Here is a 23,878-nt window from a genome sequence, read left to right as displayed (position 1 = left end):
TTCTTCAGGTGGTGGTATAATTCCCCATCTCGTTGGCCAGCTTCAGGTCTTCCATCTGCTTATTGAGGGTAGCAAGCTCATCAGATTTATAAGAGTTGTTAAGGCTGGTGTTCAAGTTCCTCCATCTTTCTCTAGATTGACGAGACTTTGAAATGGAGTACCGCTTTTTGGCCTCATCACTTTCAAGTTTAAGTCTGATGGTTGCATCTGATACCCAACTTGGAAGTCCGCATGGCTCTTGCTTTCCAATAACTTTCTCAGCAACTTCACGAACCGGTGTTTCGAAGGTCTCATACCTATCAGAGCTGGGTGTGGTGTCATCCATGCTCAAGACCTGGAATCTGTTTGATAGCTCCAGCTGAAATTCCTCCTTTGTATCAGGATCTTGCAACTTCTTCCAGTTGAATTTTCTCTTGCATGGTTTTCCTTTACTAGTTCGCAGACTGGCAGCTAGACGGATGCTCACAATATGATGATCGGAGCCCGGATCAGAGTCCACTTCTACTGAGTTGTATGCTCGACAGTTGCGGAGAGAATTTACCCACTTGCTGTTTATTAGTATGTGATCTAACTGTGCATGGGTTGATCGAGCTGGACTACTCATACTGCAGTTACTGTCCGTTTTCCTATACACAATACACAGTGCTCTCACCATTGACGTGTGACCTCAACAAATGATGTATGTTGGGAGAATGGACACTTGCCTAGTTAACATCACTGTGTGAAAAATAACCAGCCAATATTTTATTTATTCTCCAAAACTTCTAGCAAATATATTTCTCTAACATGACCTAAAATTACAGCTAGGTTAGATGTTCAGAAATGGTCGTACTTTTGTAAAATATGAGTGAGGGCAAGGCATAGCTAGCCAACTCCCCGTGTTAATTGAATGGAGATTTGACCGAAAATATTGGTATCGGACCGCTCACTTCTGAAGGATGCCACAAAAAAACGTTAAAAGCTACATTTAAATTATTCTAAATAGGTTCTAGAAAATAAAGTTTTGTAACATGTCCTAAATTTTTAGCTAATTTAGATGTTTGGAGAGGGTCGTACTTTTGTGTTTTAGGAAGGATATGTAAACGACAGATAACACCAAAAATATGAAGAAATTATTTCCAAACTGTGTTAAGTCAACAATCATTATGTTGCTCATTTTGAAGAATGCTGGTTAACAAAAAGCAGTTCTTTGTGTCATTTCGTGAACAATGGTACACATACCATTGTTTCCTTTCGTTTCCTTTATAATCGGTTACCCAACTGAAGCTGTAATACCAGCTTTATTGCGATGTCGCACATTGAAAACAGACACTTGTACACAACCAGAGAAGATCTGATTTAATCAGTTGAGCTGCTTCAATGAGTGTTATCTTGGTTTAATAGCTTTTAATGGGGTTTAAGTCCTGCAAAGGTCGAGATGAATTCTACTGTAGACATGACTGCGTGATCGGATCTCTTAGGCCTATACCAGCGACAGACTTCCACTGGTCAAAGTAGTTTGGATGACATGTAAGCACAAGATTGAGAATGTCTTGATTGACATGGTAGGCTCCTGAACATCTTAGTCCAGAACAGTTGGACGGTTCCACAGCGTATTGCAGCGGTTGTCCCAATCAATGTGCAAATACCTCATATTTTGCCAATTTCGCGGTGCTCGCTATTGGTAAAAAATTACCTCTTTTTATTTCTGCGCTATTTGGTCACTCTCATGGTTACCAACTTTTGTGTTGAGTTGGGGGACCGGGATTTTTGGGCATTGTCCGTTACGTGTATTTCAATGTGGCCATTAATTGCATATTTCTGATTAATTGGTGGTGTGCGTCCATAATGAGGGCGCCATGGTAGACATGCTGTCTTTAACAGGCTTTCCAAAAACAATTGGTGAATTTCGTTTCATGCCATGGAATAGCTTGGTTTTTTACTGCTGCGTGTTTAATGTTTAAAGGTTTGTTGAAATTTATAGCCACCCTATTATATAGTTCTTAGCTTATGTTATACATGTGCCAAGCCTAGTCTGAAAATGAAGACCACGGCGCTAGTCCGAAACCGAAAACCACTGCTGGAAAACACTCCTTCACATGTCACAGTCCGACACTGCGCTAGACTGAATCTAAAAAACGTACACTAAATTATTTTTTTTTTAACTTCCGTGGTCGTGCCTGTGCGTATCGCGTACACGAGCGTAAATGCAAAAGCAATAAACAATCACGCTGATTGGCTGATCAACGCACTTGACAACAAGCCGGCTGACACATTGGTCTTCGGCGCGGCGCGTAGTAGGCGACCTTGTCACTTCTACGCGATCGCAATTCACCAGCGCGTACCCGGACTACAGAAGTTTTTAAACGCTAGTCCGAAATTGAAAACCATTGCGCTAGTACGAATTTGAAAAACACTGCGCTAGTCTGAATCTGAATTTGGGTAACACTGCGCTAGTCCAATTTCTAGGGCAGTGTTTTTTCTGATTAGGATCTAGCGCAGTGTTTTTCAGATTTGTAATAGCGCTGCCGCTGTCATGGCTGTAGACTCGCTCACCAGGCCTACGGCTACGCTACATACCATACCTAAGGACTGGCTCACGCCATTTTGTCTGTCTATGGAAAATACACACTTACTAATGGTTAGCGCAGGTCCGATATTCGAAAAATTTCTTCAAAATTTCATTATTAATACCCACCATATTGTGCTTGCTAATTTAAGAATCAGTTGAAACAAAATTAAGGATCGAATGCATTTTAGTGTCCAAAAAGGCAAAATTATCGTCAAAGTTCTGCCGAATTCTCCACCCTTGCGAAGGGTGCAGAATTGGAATCGGGAATAAAAATATCCAATCTTTGCGATCAAAAACACAACATTACAGCTTTGGACGTAGTATTGGCAAAGACATAATATTGCCAAACAATGTAGAATAGAACATTTTGTGTCAACTTGTCAAAATATTGAAGAAATGTGCTCCCTAAACTTGTGGCGACGAGGCAAAATAATTCCCATTCAAACACATGCGAAACTGAAAGTGCATAACACTGGCTACTGCCGCTGTGATTTTCAGTTTCGGACAAGCGCTATGGTTTTCAGTTTCTAACTATCGCAGTGTCGGACTGCATGAAGATTAAGTGTTTTCCATATTCGGACTAGCAGCGTGTTAGACTGAAAAAGTTTTTTCAGATTCGGACTAGTTGCCTGTCGGACTGTTGCAGTGGTTTTCATATTCGGACTAGCGCATGCTTTTTTCGGACTCGTGCAGTGATTTTCATTTTCGAACTCGCACAGTGATTTTCATTTTCGAACTGACGCACCCCTAAGTAAAGGGAATTTGTGTCCAGTTAGACTAGCGACGTGTCGGGCTGAGCGTTGCACCCCATTATGATTACCTGAACAAATTGTTAATATTCAACTACAACATGTTTTGAGGAGAATTAGTCGAACCTACTGGTCCCGAGATGTTGGATGATTTGACTACTTCCCGACGCGTCCTCGGAGGGAAGTAGTCCAGTAGTTTTGAAAACTTCCCCGAAATGGAACATGTTGTATTTGTTGTAATTATTTTCACTACCACAGTAAAAGTAATCAAAAGTCAAAACACGGTCAGTGTGCCGTCCGGCATGGTAAATAAGTTGGGAAATTGTATCCCCTGGGCACACCGTCATCATCCCTATATCTTCGTGTTAAAAATTGCCGTGGTAGTACGATAAATCCTCACGTTTTTCAACAACTACGCATGGTGATTTTGAGCTATTTTGTTCGAGATAGGCCGTGCGACTCAGGCTATGCATACAATTTGAGATTTTGAGAGCCGGTCACACTGTTTCTATTCTATGTTTTACGATTTTCGCATGATCAGTATATGGCTGGCCGTAACCGCCACAACGTGGAGCTGCTACACGTAGCTTACTTTTCGCTTCGCGGAGCTAAATTGACCAATCATGTTAGATCTTTTCATTACGCGGAGCCAGTTGATGCATCATCGTTCCAGAGAGAGAAAACTCTTGCCAAAATTAATGTTTACTATGTGGATTTTAAATGAATCGAATGTAAATAAACCACAAACAGTTGTACAGGATCAATACCATTGTTTGATTAGTGTATAGTCAATGTTACCTTGCATGCATGTGCCATGTGTGTGGCGTGTTTGTTTGTTTGTCTACTGTGTCAGGCCAGGATCACTGACACCCACGGTACTGATACTGTCATACTATCACGGTGATCATATTGTTGAATGTTGTTGACTTTAAAATAATCATGATGCAGTCATGTCTACAGTAGAATTCACCACGACCTTTGAAGGACTTAAACCCCATTAAAAGCTATTAAACCAAGATAACACTCAATGAAAACAGCTCAACTATGTTACATCAGATCTTCTCTGGTTAAATACACACTGCACTTGTGTCTGTTTTACCTGTGCAATGAACAATGAGCTGGTATTATAGTTTCAGTTGGGTGAATGATTATAAAGCGAACGCAAGGTAACAATACTGTCTGGGCTTTTGTTTACGAAATGAGACAATAGTCTGCTTATTGTTAACCAGCGTTCTTGAAAATGAGAAGCATAATGGTTTGCAGACTTAACACGGTTTAGAAATAATTTGTTCATATTTTTTGGTGTTATCTGTCGTTTACATATCCTTCCTAAAACACAAAAGTACCAATATTTCCAAACACCTAAATTAGCTAAAAATTTAGGAAATGTTACAAAACTATATTTTCTAGAATTTCAGAGAATACTTTAAATATTGACTGGTTATTTTTTACACAGTGACGTCATATAGGCAATGGCATAATACTTCTAACATACACTAGGTCACACGTCAATGGTGAGCGCACTGAGTATTGTGTATAGGAAAACGGGCAGTACCGTAACTACAGTATGTATGGCCTACTACTAGTATATAAAGTAAATCCGAACTGGTTTGCTGAAGGTCGAATTCCGCAGGCCACGCCGCGCAAGATGTACAAATCAGCTCCCGGCGATACACTGCAGATCGCAGAATTGTGTGCATGGTTTACCACCACTCTGCCTAGCTATATAGTTGTGTACAATACTGTATGAGTTTCTTGTGAGTGCATGTCCATCTTAATAATAAGTCGGTTCGTACTTTTCATAAATTACTTTTTGAATCATAACTATCGTGACCGAGGATATCTTGCAACTACGTGAAGCTCATCTGGCAAATTCTTAATGACTAAATTCGCTTCACGTAATGAGTAAGTCGTACTTGATTGGTCAGTTTTACCTCCGAGTAATGAAAAACTCTAACATGATTGGTCAATTTGGCTCCACGGAACAAAAAGTCAGTTACGCGTAGCAGCTCCACGTTGTGGCGGTTGCGGCCTACCATATCAGTATCCCATATAATATTTAGAAAATTTTATTTGTTGTCACGTAAATCACAGGTTTCGTTTAAATGTACTAACTGGAAATTAAATGTACTAATTAGTGAGGACCAGTATTTTGCTGTGGATATGTTTAACTGCAATTTTGATGTAAAACATTTGAAATCCGCTGTAAAAATTTTGATAATATTCAACTCTTTGAGAAAATTATTTTATAAAGGAATGCTGGTAAAACCAGGTGCAATACAATGTACATTATTGACACACTATCACGCTCTTTATCTTCGTCAATAATAGAATAATCGATTTCAATCGAATTGAATGCATGAGTTTGTAGTTGACTACTGAGCGACCTAAGCGATCGATTGCTAGCCAATCAGATAGAACTCCTTTTCTTGCGTTCAGTGAAATACCACTCGCCTGTTGCTCACTACCACTCGCCCGTCGCTCACCAACGGAGTATTAAATTTATATTTATCGTATAGGACGTCGACGGTGTGCTGGGGGGCTCATAATTATTGCATTAGCTTCTTTAATGCAAACTTAATTCCCAGATTCACTTGCACAGAACATTCTACAACTTGAGAACAAGTCCTCAAAATGTTCGAAATTGTAGTTTCTGAAACTGGGATCCGCGGTATCCGGATTCCCAAGTACACAAAATGTGTGTTTTTTGACCTATGACATTCTTTTGTCGCAAGTGACAAGTCTTTCAATTCGTGCAAGTGTCCTTGACTCTGTGGTCATGAAAGGATTCAAAAGATAACCTCTGCCCCAATAATCCCAAGCTAGTGTCTGAACCTGTTACACGGAGAATATACAGGTCGGTGGCGTAGCGTCATAGGGGTATGGGGGCACATGCCCCCCCATGGATCTGAAATTTTTTTAAATCCCATCGGAAAATTGCTGCAAAATGCCTTGTGCCCCCCCACCAATCAGATCCGGTGCCCCCTAATCATGGTCGGTGCCCCCCCCAATGTGATGACCCACGCTACGCCACTGGTACATGTAATAGTAGGGATGCCCACTCTCAATACAGTTTCCACTAGAACGATTTTTCATTTACTGTGTGCGTGCACTCACACACGTATTGTCTATGGAGAAACTGATCGATACAAGAAATCCCAGGCATGTTAAATGGCGTACATACTTGTTTTGATCCAAATGTAGGCCTATATCAGGGTGTTTCAAGAAATTCCTGATTCCACCAGAAAACATTCACTAAACTTTTTCCTGTTTGGTCAGTAAATAGAGAGGACCTTCCTGCATGAAGAGATCAACTTTTTTAATGAAAAATTTAATGAGATGAGAACTACAACAGGTTGAAGTGACACCATTCCGTGCATCAGGTGTTCAAACGCAATTATCTCCGAATTTGGAGTGAATCAGACAAGCAAACTTACATACTCATAAAATTTAACTATTTATGAAGACAAAATGTGTAGGATGTTAAGAAATTTAAGAATGTTTAAGCCTACTGCGGCCCATCTCAAATCATGCACTTCCCCGTGCACTTCTCACTACCATGTCCATTTCATAGGGAGTATAAAAACCGGGGACCATCATGGCTTCCATGCACACAGTGTATTGCTCAATGTAGTAAAGATAACCTTTGAGTTGGAACAAATTTCTCAAAATTGGTAGTGATTAATGTTACCAAACTTATGCCATGATGAAATATAATAATTTTTGAAGATAAAATGTGCTGACCGTAAAAGATTGAACAATGTTTAAGACTACCGCCATTCATTTGAAATAATGCACTTATTGTTCATCTCCTCTATGGAGATATTTTCCATGGCGGCCATCTATGATCGTGCTTGCGGTTTCACCAAACAAACCATGGGTTTTGAGGTCTTATATTTTTTGTTGTATGTCAACAAAATCGATTAAATTTTCAGGATGATCTTATTTTCATGTTGTTATAAGCAAATATAATGTTCCAGATAACGCTAGTTAATAAATACATTAAGAAAAAGTACCTTAAAATTGCACTTTCTGTTAGTAATCCTTTTGGACTTTAACTTTTAAAATGTTCTAGCAGCCCTATATAAAACCGTAACACTCAAAAGGCCATATCTCTGGAATGAAACGTCCGATTAAGATTATTTAAACGCCAAAATGTTTCTTTCATCAATTCCCAGCCAATAAGTTAGGTCTGAATCAATTTAAAAGTACTTCAATTTTTAGTGGACATGCCTAGTAATAGATCATTCTTTAAATGATAGTCATCAAACATGTCAAGTGTGGTCAACAGATAAGTGACTATCATTGAAGACTTGAGTTCCGCAGTCTAGTACAACCCCTGCTACTTTCCTATTCGGGGAGGAATACCATTATTGTCCTCCTTGTCTGTTTACAAACAGCTTTTTATAGGCCTGTCAAAGCTGTTCCAGTTAATCCAAGTATCAGCATGATTCACCCCTCTTGAGTAAGGGATTAAAAAGAAAGTGTTTCCATTAATTCCATGTGTTTTGCAGTTTGCCATCAACAAGCAAAACAGTTCAGGCCCAGAACACAATCATGTCAGTCACGCTTGCGAAATCCCGATGGGTTTGTATTTCCTAGTATGCTCTCGTGGAAAAATTGAGTTAGCTTGAAATTCCCTTGGACAAGGAACTCACTGCTAATTTGTCTCGTTGTAACCCGTACGAAACTCGGGGAGCTGATCCTGGTTGCGATGGTTATTTGTGGAATGTCTAGGGTGTGCGCTCTTGAAGCAGCAAAGTCCCTGAATTGTTGTTTAATGGTTTATGGAATGATGTGGGGCCATAGTGGTCAGCGACAACCTGTAAAGTGTGCTGAGGCTTGTGGATCAACGTCTAGTCTAGGCGTTGTGCCTGTGCGTAGCGCACTATAAACCACTGCGCTTTTTTTTGTATGAATTACTCTGGCCAGGTGAGATGAACACTAAACAAATATTAATTTTTATCTGTAGAAATTTCTGGAGTTCCGGAAATGAGCATAGAAAAATTCCAGAAATGTGAAAATGTTGGAAAACATGACATACTCATAATAACAGACAAAATAGACAATGCAAAAGCAGGTGACACTTGTGATCCATGGAGGATGCTGCTGTCAATCAGTTCACTCATGTTTAACATGCATGAAATCATATTCTATTTTCACAGAACAATTGGCAGCTGATGAAGGAAAAAATGTCGTCACTTGCATCAGACGAATCCAATTACTATAGCATGGAATTGGTTAAGGGACTGTGTGACCTACGTAAACAAAATAAACTATGTGACGTCACCATTTATGTTGGTGGAAGAGCCTTTCATGCTCACAAGAACGTTCTTGCAGCCCGTAGTTGCTATTTCCTGGCTATGTTTACTTCAGGGTTCAAAGAAAGCACACAGAATGAGATCAGCATTGATGGGAAAGCAGAGATCTTTGAAAAACTGCTGGATTTTGCTTACACAGGTGAGCTGATGGTTACATTTGAGACAGCATGTGACATTCTGGAAATGGCATGCTATATGCTGTTTGAAGGCGTACGCAAGTCATGCTGTAGTTACGTTGAAGACGCTTGCAGCTATTCAAATGAAATGAAAGACCACCCTTCAATGGATGATGTTGTTAGAATTTACCATCAAGCCAAATATCTTGATCTGCCAGAACTGGTTGAATCTTCTGAGAGGTATATGTTTTGCCAGCTGCAAGAGCTGAAGACATCAGAGGTGTTTTTTGAAACTGCTGATGAGGTGTTTCTAGAGACCCTTTTGAAACATGAAGATTTTTCAAGTGAAGATGAAGAAAAGGAGGTTAGTTGAAACTGAGAGTACTAAATAAGAGAGGCGCTACATCGATCGCTCAAGTGAGGACAGCGTGAGCTCGATACCTGTATAAGAGTCTGTTCGTCACGCCACAAATCCTGAAAGGTGATTTTGAATATGTAATGATATGAATGAGCTAAATGTGACGTAGCTACGAAAAGGCGCTGTCATTGGATGTATGTGATTCATTTTCCTATGGGTTATTGTTGTTGTTGTTTTAAATGTTTGTTTTTTTTGTCTTTTATATGAACGCACCGCCAATTAAGGCGTGTGCCACTGATATAGGCCTAAAAGCGTCCGTTCTAATAAATAAATAAAATAAAATATGCCCATATTGTTGTTGTTGGGCAGACGTCACGCTCTTTGCGAACGGTACAAAAAGGTGACTAATAGAAATATATTACGAATCTTGGCAGCAGACAGATTGCGCTGTTCTTTGACCCTGACTGTTTGTCACGTCGTCCTAGATAAACACACGCAAGCAGGGGATGCGACTGTGCCACAGGTTTTGTCTTCGGAATCGGTATAGGCAATTTGTACAGAGTGCCGCTAGCCTGGTTGAAAGCAATATCACCTAGTGCAGGGAACGGAGCACTCAAGAAATATACTGAGTGACCAACAAACAAAAACAATACAAGCAAAATTAAATGCATTTTTTTTTCAACCAGGCAAATAACTTGTATTGCACATTTAGGATAAACACTGTTTTTCAAGAAGAAGGGTAGGCTTATAAAAGAGACATTCAGAGGTTTGTCAATCTCAATAATTGTAACATGCCTAAATTTTTGTTACTTTCAGAATAATTTTTTACTAATTATGTAGTAACAAACCTCTACAGTGTAAAGCTAGATACTGCATCTTAATAGTATTACACCTGCCCAATTTTGTGCCTATTTTTGCATTTTCTCAAAATTATAGCGCATTGGTGACAAGTAAGATATGTATATTATAGGGCAAGGACTACAACTATTGCACTGGAAATTTTATTTCAGCACAGACAACAGTTGTGGAGTTACAGTCAAAATTGAGGGAAAACCAATATTTGATCAATAACTACTTGCCTTGAGTTTCTGAAATTTCAGTGCAGTAGTTGTAGTCCTTGCCCCTATAAAATACATATCTTACTTGTCACCAATGTGCTATAATTTTTGAGCAAAATGCAAAAATAGACACAAAATTGACCAGGGGTGTAGTACCCCCTTAATTCTTTATTCAGGAATCAGTGCAAATCCAGTATGGGACTTGATCTGAAAGACAGACGGAACCTTTCAGTTTTCTCCATATTTTGGTGATATTTCTGAAAAAGAAAATGGTTTAAAGAGGTGTGACCTGATCGACAGCCTCATCCCCCATTTCCCATTATCAAAACCGAGATTTTGTTATCAGAATAAAGCTCGTATTTGTCTCATTACCCCAATTTTTAACACCCGAGATATGTTTCGTTTAAATGGTGTTTTGTGGTAACCACACTGAAAGTGTATGCACTCCTGTAGTATGGGGTATTGTTATACATGTTTTATAGTTATTTAGAGGTTAATAACTGCGCATCGGTTATTTGGAGGGCATTGTGAAAAATCTAAACATTTTGCCTTTGGAACCGAGGTCCAAAGCAAAATGTTTAGATTTTTCACAATGCCCGACATATTACCGATGCAAAGTTATTAACCTCATTCATAACCGTCACTTTGATCTCTTAACTTTACAAAATAACACAAAATGTTCCTCAAAAGTTTGTAAAAATAAACTATTTTTACATCTTCCCTTTCCCAAAATCGATCAGGCTAAAACAAGATGACCAATAACAAAAGAGCGTATCAGAATCTGTGCAAATATGGTAGCGCGCAATCCAAATACGGCAGCCAGCGCTGCAGTTTGTTGGACGACAACACGCGCGCATTTGAGAAGTCAATTGTGTGCGACATTGGAACAATTACGCATTTTGCGGTCAATTGTGAGATATTAATGACCTCGATTTGCGTTCGCGTTTTGCAAATAATAAGATATGATTGGATCACACGCATCGCGTTTATTAATGAGGTTATGAATATGTTTTAGTGTTTTTATATATGGTAGGCCTCAATGTAAGATAGCTAGAAAACAGAACATGAAAAGATCAGACCACATCCTATGCTCATTTTCCTGATTTATCAACCAATTTTAAGTGACTTCCTCAAATTTTACAATATTTTTTGTCCTCGCCTGGTGGATCTCTGAAAATCCCTTTAACTTTTATCTGCATTTTCATCTACATTATATGTAAATATAGTCTGGGGTGCAGGGGGGGCAAAAATTTGCTTTTGGGTAACATTTGGTGTAAAACTTGACTTGAATTTTGCTGTTGGTAGAGTGAAACAGTGTTAAAGCCTTAATGTACGATTTCCTTCAAATTTTAAATTTGTTATTTTATACTCGTAAATAAAACTCGAAATAATACTACAATGTAGTAATAATTGTCGGGAAGGGTTTCTGTCCATTTTGAGCTGAAATAACAAGGTAAAGTGAAGAAACTCTACAACAAATTTGGCTGATTCCATTAAGGTGCAAGTTGGGACATGTGTAAACATTCCTAATATGCCAAAAATTGGGTTTGAAAAAAATTAACCAATTTCATAAGATTGTACATTATGGCTTTGAATTGGTTATTCTCACTTTTGACACATTTTGGTGTACAAAATCGAAGCCAAACACAAATTTGTTCAGGCCTAATTATTTCACAAGGTCAATAAGGAGAAAATGAGCTTTCCATTGATATTAAAATCTCTATTGTGATTTTTGACCATACTCCACCTCATCATTCTTTAATGTTTTTGCATTGCCTCTTCCTCTAAAATAAATAGGTCCTTGAAATGGTCATCAACTGGCTTAAGCATGACTGGGAGAATCGTCATCAATACACATCACTCCTTCTAGGGTTGATCCGTCTTGGACATGTTCCTGAAGAAAAGCTTACAGAATTGTTAGATGAGGAGATATTAGAAGTACCAGAATGCAAGCTGCTGCTTCAACAGACACGGGAAGCACTTCAGACTAACTGCTCCAAGAGAGAACGTGCCCAACAGCTGCCAAACTTGTTTGCTACTCGTAGCACAGTCACAGTAAGCATGAGAGATTTTGAGTTTAATAATTTTTGCATAAAATTTGTTTGATGGAAAGCATACATACCCATTTCTAAAATAGATTTTGGTATTTCACATGAATATAATAAGGCCAAAAAAACTACAACAATATGTCTCAAAGCTTGTGAAGATTTTGATATCTCCAGGGGCTGTGCAATAATTATGAGCCCTGGGGAGGGTAAAATTGGGGGGGCAAGAAATTTTGGCGAGCGAAGGGGGGCAAGCAATTTTGGCCATCCGAGAGGGGGGCAAGCGATTTTTGGCACACATTCATGGGGTGCATTTTAAATAAAACGCTCTAAAAAGGCTTAGGAAAACAGTACGGAAACGCTTTAATATGCAAATTTTCCTGCTCGCTGCGCTCGCAGCATAATTATATTTAGACCATAGGCCCTATAAGGTTTGCAAATTGGGATCCAAAAAATTTGGCATGTGTAAAGGGGAGGGGCAAAGATTTTTTGGCGGGCCTAGAGGGGGGGCAAGCGATTTTTGGTGGACCAAGAGGGGGGGGCAAGCGATTTTTGGCGAGCCGTTCGGGGCTCATAATTATTGCACAGCCCCTAATGCGCAGAAGAAACAAGCGTGGCAGATTTGAGGCATGTTAATTTTTGGGCTTAGGGCTCGGTAACTCACTTCCGCACAGTATAGATCTAATAATGCTATGCACTCAGGGTTTACTTTAACCATGGATGTAATCTTTTACTTCTATGCTTGCACAAATCACACATATTTACGCATTCACACACTTTCCGTACCCCTTCGAATGCAAAAGTGAAAAGTCTAACACGTACAAAATCTTGAAAATGTACACATTCATAATTCAATTATTTGATATAGAAAAACCCAATAAGTCAATGCATGTGTGCACTTAGTATCACTCTGCTATGTTATTTGTGACAGAAGGGACATTTTGAATGTTTTTCGTCTTGGACCGGAAGTGAACCCTTAATGACCTTTGGCCCCATTCAAAAAATTACCTCATATACATTAAGTAAATATAATTCATGTGTGCACATACCGTCATCCTCATTTTTCTTAGCTAATAAAATTTTTTGAAGGAATTTGGTTTTATACCGAAAGTGACCCCTTAATGACCTTTGACCTCAAATCTGTGTATGATTCATAGACACTGGGTAATAACAATGTATGTGTGCAGGTTGCATCACCGTCCTACGTAATTTGTTGGAGAAGTAGCATTTTGAAGGTATTTCGTTTTATACCGGAAGTGACCCCTTAATGACCTTTGACCGCAATCAAAAAAATACCTCATATACATTAGGTAAATATAATTCATGTATCCACATACCGTCACTCTCCTATGTTTTTCTTGGCTAATAAAATTTTTTGAAGGAATTTGGTTTTATACAGGAAGTAATCCCTTAATGACCTCAAATCTGTGTATGATTTACAGACATTGGGTAATAACAATGCATATGTGCAAGTGGCGTTACTGTCCTACGAAATTTGTGGGAGAAGTAGCATTTTTAGTTGAAATCACGTTTTTGACCCATGTGACCCCTATTTGACCTTTGACCCCACCAATTTCATGTCATTGATGATTGTGACCAAGTTAGGTCAAAATCGGTGTACGCATGTCAGTGCTAGAGCAAATGTAAAGGTCGACAGAAGAAAGAAAGAAAGAAGAAGATCCTGTAAGAAAAAAGACACAGCCGTGACTAATGTCACGGCTGTGTAAGAAAGAAACCACTGAAAAACAATAGAGTGTGATCGGAAATTGGGTAACATTTGGTGAAAAAATAGGATTTATTCAAATTTCCATAAAAAATGGTTTTAATTTGGTGGAAAGGATTATATTTTAATAATCTAAAAGAAAAAAAGAAAAATTTAGCCATAAATTTTGTGTTTTCCGATGCCGCTAAAAGTTGCGTGCATCATTTGTAGCATGAGGGACGGACACTGTGTTGCATTATTATGAAAATACTTCTCTTAGGAAGATAAATATGCTATTGTCAATTTTTGTTTACAGATTATTAGTACAACCCTTGCTACAGGAAATATCAATGAGATTTGTAATTGGATGTCTTCCAGAAGATAGAAGGGTCATGGAAGGTGAACCCTAGAAATTTTGTCCGTCCCTCACAGATAAAAAATCCAAAAAGTTTTTTCTCTGAGAAACATTTCAAGGAATTAAATTAGCATATACCCTATCTATCAATATTAGTGCTCACCTTACTAGAGATAAAGAAACTAAAATTCCCAATCTTTGAGGGACGGACATGTCCGTCCCTCACACTAACTAAATTTTATATGTACAGGTACTAATGTATGTTGAGTGAAATTATTTTTGTTTACATATCAATAGTGCAACCCCTGCCACATGAAATATCAATGAGATTTTTAATTAGATGTCTTTCAGAAGAGAGTTGGAGGTCATGGAAGGTGAATGCTAGAAAATTTGTCCGTCCCTCACAGATAAAAATCCAAAAAGGTTGTTTCTCTGAGAAATATTCTAAGGAATTAAAATAGCATACACCCTATCTATCAATATTAGTGCTCACCTTACTAGAGATAAAGAAACTAAAATTACCAATCTTTAAATCTAAGAGTTATTAGTCCTTAATTAATTATGGGACCGACATGTCCGTCCCTCACACCAACTTATTTTGGATGTACAGGTACCAATGTATGTTGAGTGAAAATATTTGGCCACTAAATATTAAACCCAATTCTACCCAGTCAGAGAGTCTGTCTAGAACAAATTCAGGCCAATCCCAGTTAGGTCATGCCCCCAAATATTTGGAATTGAAGGTCCTGTTAAAAAAGAGGGTCTGTCCGTCCCTCACACCAACTTATTAAAATTAATATTATTGTAAATTACTGCTTCTTTATCAGTAAAACTACAATTGGGTATTGAAAACAAACAGCATGAAGTAAAACTTCTGTGTTATTTGAAATTAAAAGAGAAATACACACTGAATAAGATATTTAGGCAATCATATGTCCGTCCCTCACAGACAAGCTGTCCGTCCCTCACACAAGTATTTAGGGGGGTATAATCATATGATATTTCCACTGAACTTGAATTATTTTGACAACTGCATTTCATTTAGATGTCAAGGATAGCATTAGTGGTGGATTTGGAGAAATCTTGCCAAATTTGAAATTTTGTAACATTTTGTCCGTCCCTCACATAGAAAATGTCCGTCCCTCACATAAACTTTGGACCTGCTTCATAGACGCCTTGAAAACAAACTGAGTCAAATTTCTTAATTTTTGGAGAGATGGAACATTACTCTTTCATGAAAAGTATATATTGATTAAACATGTGTATAAGTTTCAATAGAAAACTTGAAGATGTAACTAATGGTGGTGATTGCTTATTCTATTGATTTCCGTCCCTCACACGTGAAAATTTTGTATAGTGAAATAATTGATGCACATGTGGCAACATTTTCATGCATGAAATAACTATTGGTTGAAGGGTTATATATTAAACTAACTTAAAGGAATAAATTTTAACAAGGGTTAATTAAACACAGCAATTAATCTATTGATGTCCGTCCCTCACGTGAGGGACGGATTCCGATCACACTCAATAGTCTAGCCAAGCTCGGCTAGACTAAAAGCCGAACTCGGCTAGACTAAGAAACCACTGAAAAACAACAGTCTAGCCAAGCTTGGCTAGACTAAAAATGTAGAATCTAATTGCAAATTTCATGTCATTATTTTGCAGGCTCCCATACAATTCTCTACAGATAATTCCTCTGACACAAGCCACACAGATGTTTTCTCTTATAACAAGTCATGGAAAAGACTTTACAACTTTAAAACGCTTCCTTACATACCATCTTTGATTGTGGTGGATGAACAGTTATATGCTGTAGGGGGCTTTAAAGTGAAAGGGAATGACTGGGATCACTGGGCTTCCCGTACCGCCAAGCTTTGTCTGAATAAATTTGTGAGATATGATGCAGAGCCCAACCAGTGGGACGTTTTACATCCGATGAAGAACAAACGTTACAATATTCTTCTAGTTTACTTAGATGGATTTCTCTATGCCATAGGTGGTTCAGGTAGGGATAATGTATACCTGAATTGTGTAGAACGTTATGACATGAAAGAAATGTACTGGCAGAGGCGTGCTCCACTTCCTGAAGGCTACCGATGGGTCTCAGCTGTCCCATATCAAGGTATGATTCTGGCTTACGGTGTGAAGGGATCCTCGCATGTTATCACAATGTACAATCCTGACATAAATGTTTGGCTCACCAAGTTGGAAGAAGTAATAACACATGGAGACTATGGTTACATAGATTATAGCAAAGACCCAGTGCTTTTTCTGCACAATGGTGTATGCTACAGAGTCTTATATCGCTTTCTAACATGTGATTCGGCAAAGAATATTCACTTTTGGTGGCCGTTGCCGATAGCTCGACAAGCGTTTGTAAATAAACTAGAAGTGCAGACTTTGGCAGCAGTTTGCAAGAACTGTCCTAATCACCCAAAGAAGACTGCCATTATAGTATCTATTGGAGAAGAAATCAAGCAAGATCGGATCCCTCCATCCAACATGTCCAAGGCTGGAGCTTTTCACATTGAAGACAAGGTATTTGTCTCCTTTCAGGGGTATGTTCACCAGACGGATGTAACAATACAAAAGGGTTATAGCGGTTATGTCAAGCTTGGCAAATGGGAAGAATTTCACTTTGGTTCTATTGGGATGCATAGTAATGTCACATACTTCACATTTGATAAGAAAAAAGTAGGATGCTATCTAGGATCTTAAGATTAAGTCCAAAATGAGTGTAAGTCTCCAGGCCATTTGAAGTTGCTGATACAATACATTCAGAATGTTTTAATACCCATCCACAAATGTGAAGGCAGTTACCACTGTGTACTTTGTTGAAGTTTCACTTGGCCATAAACATAATAAAGATAACAGAATCTTTTGTGAACTTCAACAACACAAAAATCAATCTTTGCTATGAAAACTTAACATTGCAAAAGTTATGACATCCAACTTCATCTTGGTATTCATTCACTTGGGATGCCTTCATGTACCAGTACTCATCATTCTGGGAGCCCTGCATTGTTTTTTAATCAAAACAAAGACTAGCGACTGTGAGCTTACTAACATAGGGTCTTAAATCTTAAATTCTTAGCTTAGCAACCATGCTAACACAGGGTCTTAAATCTTAAATTCTTAGCTCATGTGACCCGGCAGCACAAATGAGCCGTAAATTCCCTAAATTGTATTCTGAGTTACGGTGTAAAATGTGTACGAAGGTCATATTCATCTGTAACTTAAGCTGGCCCGACATCCGTCTCATTTCGATAGTCAAAAACTAATCAATAATCCTATTGTTGAAGTGGATAATAAGCTTCTACCTTAGATGGCTATAGAACTTTTAATAGCTCTGGTCTTTGTTTGCTTATATTGTTAAATCCTGTTCAAGTGGTGGGTTACCAGGCATTGTATTTTGTACAGGTATGCATAACCAACAATTAACAATGAGAGAACTTTCTTAAACCTCGTTGACTTGGGGATGATTTGAAATGACCGCCAATTATGACTGTTTGATATTTATTGCCAACAATGTGGAAAAAGAGACACATGTAAAAAGCTATAATTTTGTTGAAGGAGCAAAGTTTAACAAACCATAACCCCGCTTCTGGATATCGTTTGAAGTCAAATGATATACCATTTTTAAGTTTATGATGTTTATTTTTAAACACGAAATAAAACAAAATTGACCGGGGAGGAATTTACGGCTCATTCGCCGTGGACGGTCACAGATTGGGGTCTTAAATCTTAAATTCTTAGCTTACTAACATATTGTCTTAAATCTTAAATTCTTAGCTTACTAACATAGGGTCTTAAATCTTAAATCAGAACAAGTATGTATTGGTTAGTGCGTCAAGGTCATCCAGGGGTCATCTGAGGTCAAATGACTAAAAACTGTCGTATGGGCACGAAACTTGGTGGGTACGGTCAACATAATGTGGTAAGGGGTAGTATGACCAGAGGATGCACACTAGAACCCCCCCATGTGGCCCCTCCCACACACTCAAAGTTGAAGGGGGGGTCAAAAATTTAATGAAATATTGTTTTTAGCTGCGGGTAGCAGCTCTATAATAAGTCACCATGTCTCTCCATCTGTTAGTCCGTCCGTCTGTCCGTCCGTTAGGAAATTGAATTTTTTTTTTTCGTTTTTTCCGAAATTTTTTTTTTCCGAAATTTTTTTTTTTCTGAAATTTTTTTTTTTTTTAAATGTTTTTTTTCCGAATTTTTTTGTTTCCGTATTTTTTTTTCCGGAATTTTTTTGGAAAATTTGTTTTTTTTCCAAAATTTTTTTTTTATGGAATTTTTTTTTTTTTCCAAATTTTTTTTTTTCAGAAATTTTTTTTTTTTCGAATTTTTTTTTTTCCGAAATTTTTTTTTTTTTTATTTTTTTTTTTTCCGAAATTTTTTTTTTTTTTTTCCGAATTTTTTTTTCCGAAATTTTTTTTTGAAATTTTTTTTTTCCAAATTTTTTTTTTCCGAATTTTTTTTTTTTCCGCAATTTTTATTTTTTGAAATTTTTTTTTTTCCGAAATTTTTTTTTTTCCGAATTTTTTTTTCGTATTTTTTTTTTTTTTTCTATTTTTTTTTTTCCGGAATTTTTTTTTTTTTTTTTTTTTTTCCTTAATTTTTTTTTTCCCAAATTTTTTTTTTCCCGAATTCAAACTTGAACCTGCTTCAAAGACACCAACACTGCAAAATTGAATTCCTTGTCCCGCAGCGACCGCTACGGATCCGACGATACTTGATACCAAATTACTAAAAACTGTCATATGGGCATGAAACTTGGTGGGTACAGTTAACATTAATTAAGGTAATTTTGGGGTTATTCAAGGTCACACAGGGGTCATCTGAGGTCACATTACTAAAAACTGTCATATGGGCATGAAACTTGGTGGGTCAACATTTAGAGCCAAATTTTGGAAGGTCATTTCGGGGTCACCCAGGGGTCATCTGAGGTCAAATTACTAAAACTGTCGTATGGGCATGAAACTTGGTGGGTACAGTCAACATTTAGAGCCAAATTTTTGGAAGGTCAAAGTTTTGGGTCATCCAAGCTCACCCAGGGGTCATCTGAGGTCAAATTACTTACAACTGTTATATGGGCATGACACCTGGTGGTTACAGTCAACATTTAAAGTCAAATTTTTGGAAGGTCATTTCAGGGACATCTGAGGTCACCCATGGGTCATCTGTGGTCAAATTTCTAAAAACTGTCACAGGGGCATGAAACTTGGTGGGTACAGTCATCATTTAGAGCCAATTTTTGGACAGTCATTGCAAGGTCATCTGAGGTCACTCAGAGGTCATCTGAAGTCAAATGACTAAAAACTTGTATGGGCATGAAACTTGATTGGTACAGTCAACATTTAGAGCCCAATTTTTGGGGTCAGTAGGGGTCATTTGAGGTCAAATTAGTAAAAATTGTCAGATGGGCATGAGACTTGGTGGGTACAGTCACCATCAGCCAGGTAGGCCTAATTGTGCCCAGCCGAGACCCACCAAAATTTAGGGATCAAAGGTCAAATTCCAATATTGGTCCAATCAAGCTCAAATTGAACAGGCAAATCGCCATGGGTTGTTGCAGGTTCATTTACTTCTACCAAAAGTAATTGTAAAAGCAGGCGATCGCGAAAGCAGGCGAGACTCGTGGTTCGAGAACCGCCTTGTATTTTTCATCATCATCAATATATATAATCCATGGATGCCAACTAGTATGATTTTGCCATATTTTTTATGATTTTTTGTTTAAAATACGATTTTATGTTTTCCCCTCAAAAAATACGATTTTACGTTTAGCCTATCGAGAGAAAAAATGTAAACGACTGACGGCTCTATATGAGACTACAGAGCCAGGCATGAGAATTCTCCGGTTTGAGCCAGATTTCAGTAGATATGGGACATTGATGAACTACTTGATATCATCAGTATATATGGGGCATTGCTGAACTACCTAATATGTGACCCGGCAGCACAAACGAGCCGTAAATTCCCTAAATTGTATTCCGAGTTACGATGTAAAATGTGTACGAAGGTCGTATTCATCGGTAACTTAAGCTGGCCCGACATCCGTCTGATTTTGATAGTCAAAACCTAATCAATAATCCTATTGTTGAAGTGGATAATAAGCTTCTACCTTAGATGGCTATAGAACTTTTAATAGCTCTGGTCAATCCTAAATCCTGTTCAAGTGGTGGGTTACCAGGCATTGTATTTTGTACAGGTACGCATAACCAACAATTAACAATGAGAGAACTTTCTTAAACCTCGTTGACTTGGGGATGATTTGAAATGACCGCCAGTTATGACTGTTTGATATTTATTGCCAGCAATGTGGAAAAAGAGACACAGTATGTAAAAACGTAAAAAGCTATAATTTTGTTGAAGGACCAAAGTTTAACAAACCATAACCTCGCTTCTGGATATCGTCAAATGATATACCATTTTTAAGTTTATGATGTTTATATTTTAAACACAAAATAAAACAAAATTGACCGGGGGAGGAATTTACGGCTCATTCGCTGTGGACGGTCACATATGAGCAGTAGATATAGGGCATTGTGATGAACTACCTGATATCAGCAGTAGATATAGGGCATTGATGAACTACTTAATATGAGCAGTAGATATAGGGCATTGATTAGAGGTTAATAACTGCACATCGGTTATTTGGAGGGCATTGTGAAAAATCGAAACATTTTGCCTTTGTGAAAATCGAAACATTTTGCCTTTGGAACCGAGGAATATCCCGAGGGCGCAGCCCCGAGGCATATTCCGAGGTCCAAAGGCAAAAAGATTTTTCACAATGCCCGACATATTACCGATGCAAAGTTATTAACCTCATTCATAACTGTCACTTTCATCTCTTCACTTTACAAAATATCACACAATTTTCCTCAAAAATAAACACTTTTTACGTTTTGCCTTTTCAAAAATCGATCAGGCTAAAACAGGATGACCAATAACAGAAGTGCGTATCACAATATGTGCAAATATGGTAGCGCGCAATCCAAATATGGCGGCCAGCGCTCTCGCAATTTGTTTGACGCACAATACGGCGCGTGCGGAGGTTACTAATATTTACGCTGACGATGCGGAGGTCCACTGTTGATTATTAGCGACCGCCTTCAGCATTTGCGTTTTGCCAAATATGAATGATTGGATCGCATGCATCGCGTATATTGATGAGGTTATGAATGAACTACCTGATATCATCAATATATATCTATAGGAACAAGCAAGTCATTTACTCTTTTCGGGATTCAAACCCGGTTCCCTGGCCCGGCCGACGAAAGTTGCCCCCTTTTAAAAATATTACAAACATGTTTCATTTCGGCTGTGGTTTATTACGATGCAAGAAATTTGATATTCTGAAAATTTCTTGTTTCAGAAATGTTTGTAAGTTTTTAATGTTACGGTTTCTTTATTCAACAATGTCATATATGTTTGTACATACAGTTTTTGTATTCTATGAAAGAAAATAAACATTTCATTGCAACAAATTTCTTGAATAAAATTATTTTGTGTGTACACTGAGTCTCAATGATAGTTTTAAGAGAAAATTTGGAGTAGTTCCATTCAATATTTATACAAAGGGCAGTCAATAAGTTTCCACAACCATTATGTAATTCCACTTCCATTTGCACAGTTTCCACATTTTTATGCTGGCATAGTGGAGAAGCACAGTATTTAAAAAGTCCAGTCCGACTTCCTGCTCTGGAAATACTGCCGGGCCAGGCAGCATGCCTTTATCCATATTTAATATGACAAAAATACTGTCACCAACAGTGGACCAAAATGACACATTGCTGGTACAAATTTTGCCTCTGTCAAAATGAAGGTTGAAATATCTGAAAACACCTGCTATAGGGTTGGCTCTGAAAATATGACTTACTTCAATGTTCCAATTTCTACCCTTAAAGTGATTAGAGATATCCTGTACACATATTTTGTCTAACTGTACCACCAGATGATCATGATCATAAAATATCATGTCCATTTCATAAACATTGCAAAAACTCCCTCTGGAAGAGTAATTCATAGTGACTGCTAGCTTATGCACGTTAACCATAGTTTCTGATATCAACATCCCTCATTTGTTATAAACTGAATAGACATACTTAAATGCCATTTGTCCACTTCATTAACACCGTCAGCTTATGCTTATTCCAATCTAAAATGCAAAAATTGGCATTTTGATGAATTTTAGGATGTTCTGGTTTAGCCAATCACTGATAACCCCTATGAAGGGCAAGTATAGATCTGGTCAATATTTTAGGTGGTTCACAACCTTCTGATTTGGAATTTACACCCATACGACAAAAACTACTATAATAATTGGGTTATTTATCCCTAACGAAAGCACCTATTTTAGAATACATCTTCGGAGGAGGAAAATATGACCAAGTGCATGTTTATGTATAGATCTGCAGCTGTCACACCCATTTGTTCATAGATATTCTAGCATAAGAATAACTCATGTATAGTTATAATCAGCTCTTAATAGGCATTAGTTATTTGTTGTTGTCCCGGGGGGTCACTCCCAATGTGGCCTGTACACCATCCACGATAATAAAAACGCGTAAAAAGGGTAGCTTTTCGTGGGTAGGCATGATACGCGCGTACCATGTTTAGGGTGTCAAAAACATGAAAAATTGGAAAAAAGGGTAGCAAAATTGCAATTGCCAATACGCGGAAATGAAATTTAGGGTATGAAATTCGATGCAAGGAATAAAATACCTGTTTAGGCGCGTGTTACCTGTTTAGGGTATCGTTTTAGCCAAGGGTTAAATCCTTGTTTAAGGTGCTTTTCAAAAGTTGATTATCGCGGATGGTGTACAGGCCACAATGGGAGTGACCCTCCGGAGTTGTTGTTTTTTACTGCACACATTAATAAAATCCCAACTTAATATGCCTGTGTAAATTCGCAAAAGCGCGCATTAGTGACGCAATAAGCAGTTTGCATAGAATGCTGCGCCCAGCTAGCTGTGTGAGCCCAAGCAATTACAAGATGTTCATACATTTGCGTTACTTTATGGCACGCTTGATTGGTCGTGAGCTGGGCATAAACAATGTTAATGCTCCGATGCTTCAGTGTGACAAATTTTGTATAGATCTGCCTCGGGCATAAATAATCGATCATGTCCTCAATTCTTTGTGAACCCCTAAATCATAGTATTATGCTATTGATGAAAAATTCATATAGAACTACTACATCTCTAAGCCTGGCTACTACTTTAAAATACTCTGATAACACTTTACACTTCCAACACATATATTTCCGTACTTAGATTATTAAGACTCCTCTGATATAACCATGTTGGTGTGTATGGTCCTTATTTTAGTCTCTACTCCAATGTGATGTGATCAAGCAAAATGAGTCACTTGTCAGGAATTGGTATATCGAAATACAGACCAAAATACATGCAGAGGGGTAGAACACCAAAAATGTAGTTCTTAAAATATTGTAACAGGGAAAATGTTTCTCCTTCACATGATGTAGGCCCTATTTATTTTCATCAAATTCAAATGAGACATGGTTCAATATAGAATATTTTACAGACCTATATTCAATCATTCATATCGGGCAAAATTGTTTGAATATCAAAAACCTATGACTTAGAATG

At 37.9% G+C, this 23,878-nt stretch overlaps 1 protein-coding gene across 1 annotated transcript; it reads left to right on the top strand.

Moving 5' to 3' along the window:
* Positions 1-1,863: 1,863 nt before the first annotated feature.
* Positions 1,864-17,854, top strand: LOC140135482 (kelch-like protein 38). Its single transcript, XM_072156999.1, has 4 exons — positions 1,864-1,945; positions 8,466-9,101; positions 11,951-12,208; positions 15,924-17,854. The coding sequence occupies exons 2-4, from the start codon at positions 8,481-8,483 to the stop codon at positions 16,974-16,976; spliced, it is 1,932 nt and encodes a 643-aa protein (XP_072013100.1). The 5' UTR covers positions 1,864-1,945; positions 8,466-8,480; the 3' UTR covers positions 16,977-17,854.
* Positions 17,855-23,878: the final 6,024 nt, after the last annotated feature.

Source organism: Amphiura filiformis, chromosome 16, assembly GCF_039555335.1.
Source record: "Amphiura filiformis chromosome 16, Afil_fr2py, whole genome shotgun sequence".
NCBI lineage: Eukaryota > Metazoa > Echinodermata > Ophiuroidea > Amphilepidida > Amphiuridae > Amphiura > Amphiura filiformis.
This window is presented reverse-complemented; position numbering and strand designations above follow the sequence as displayed.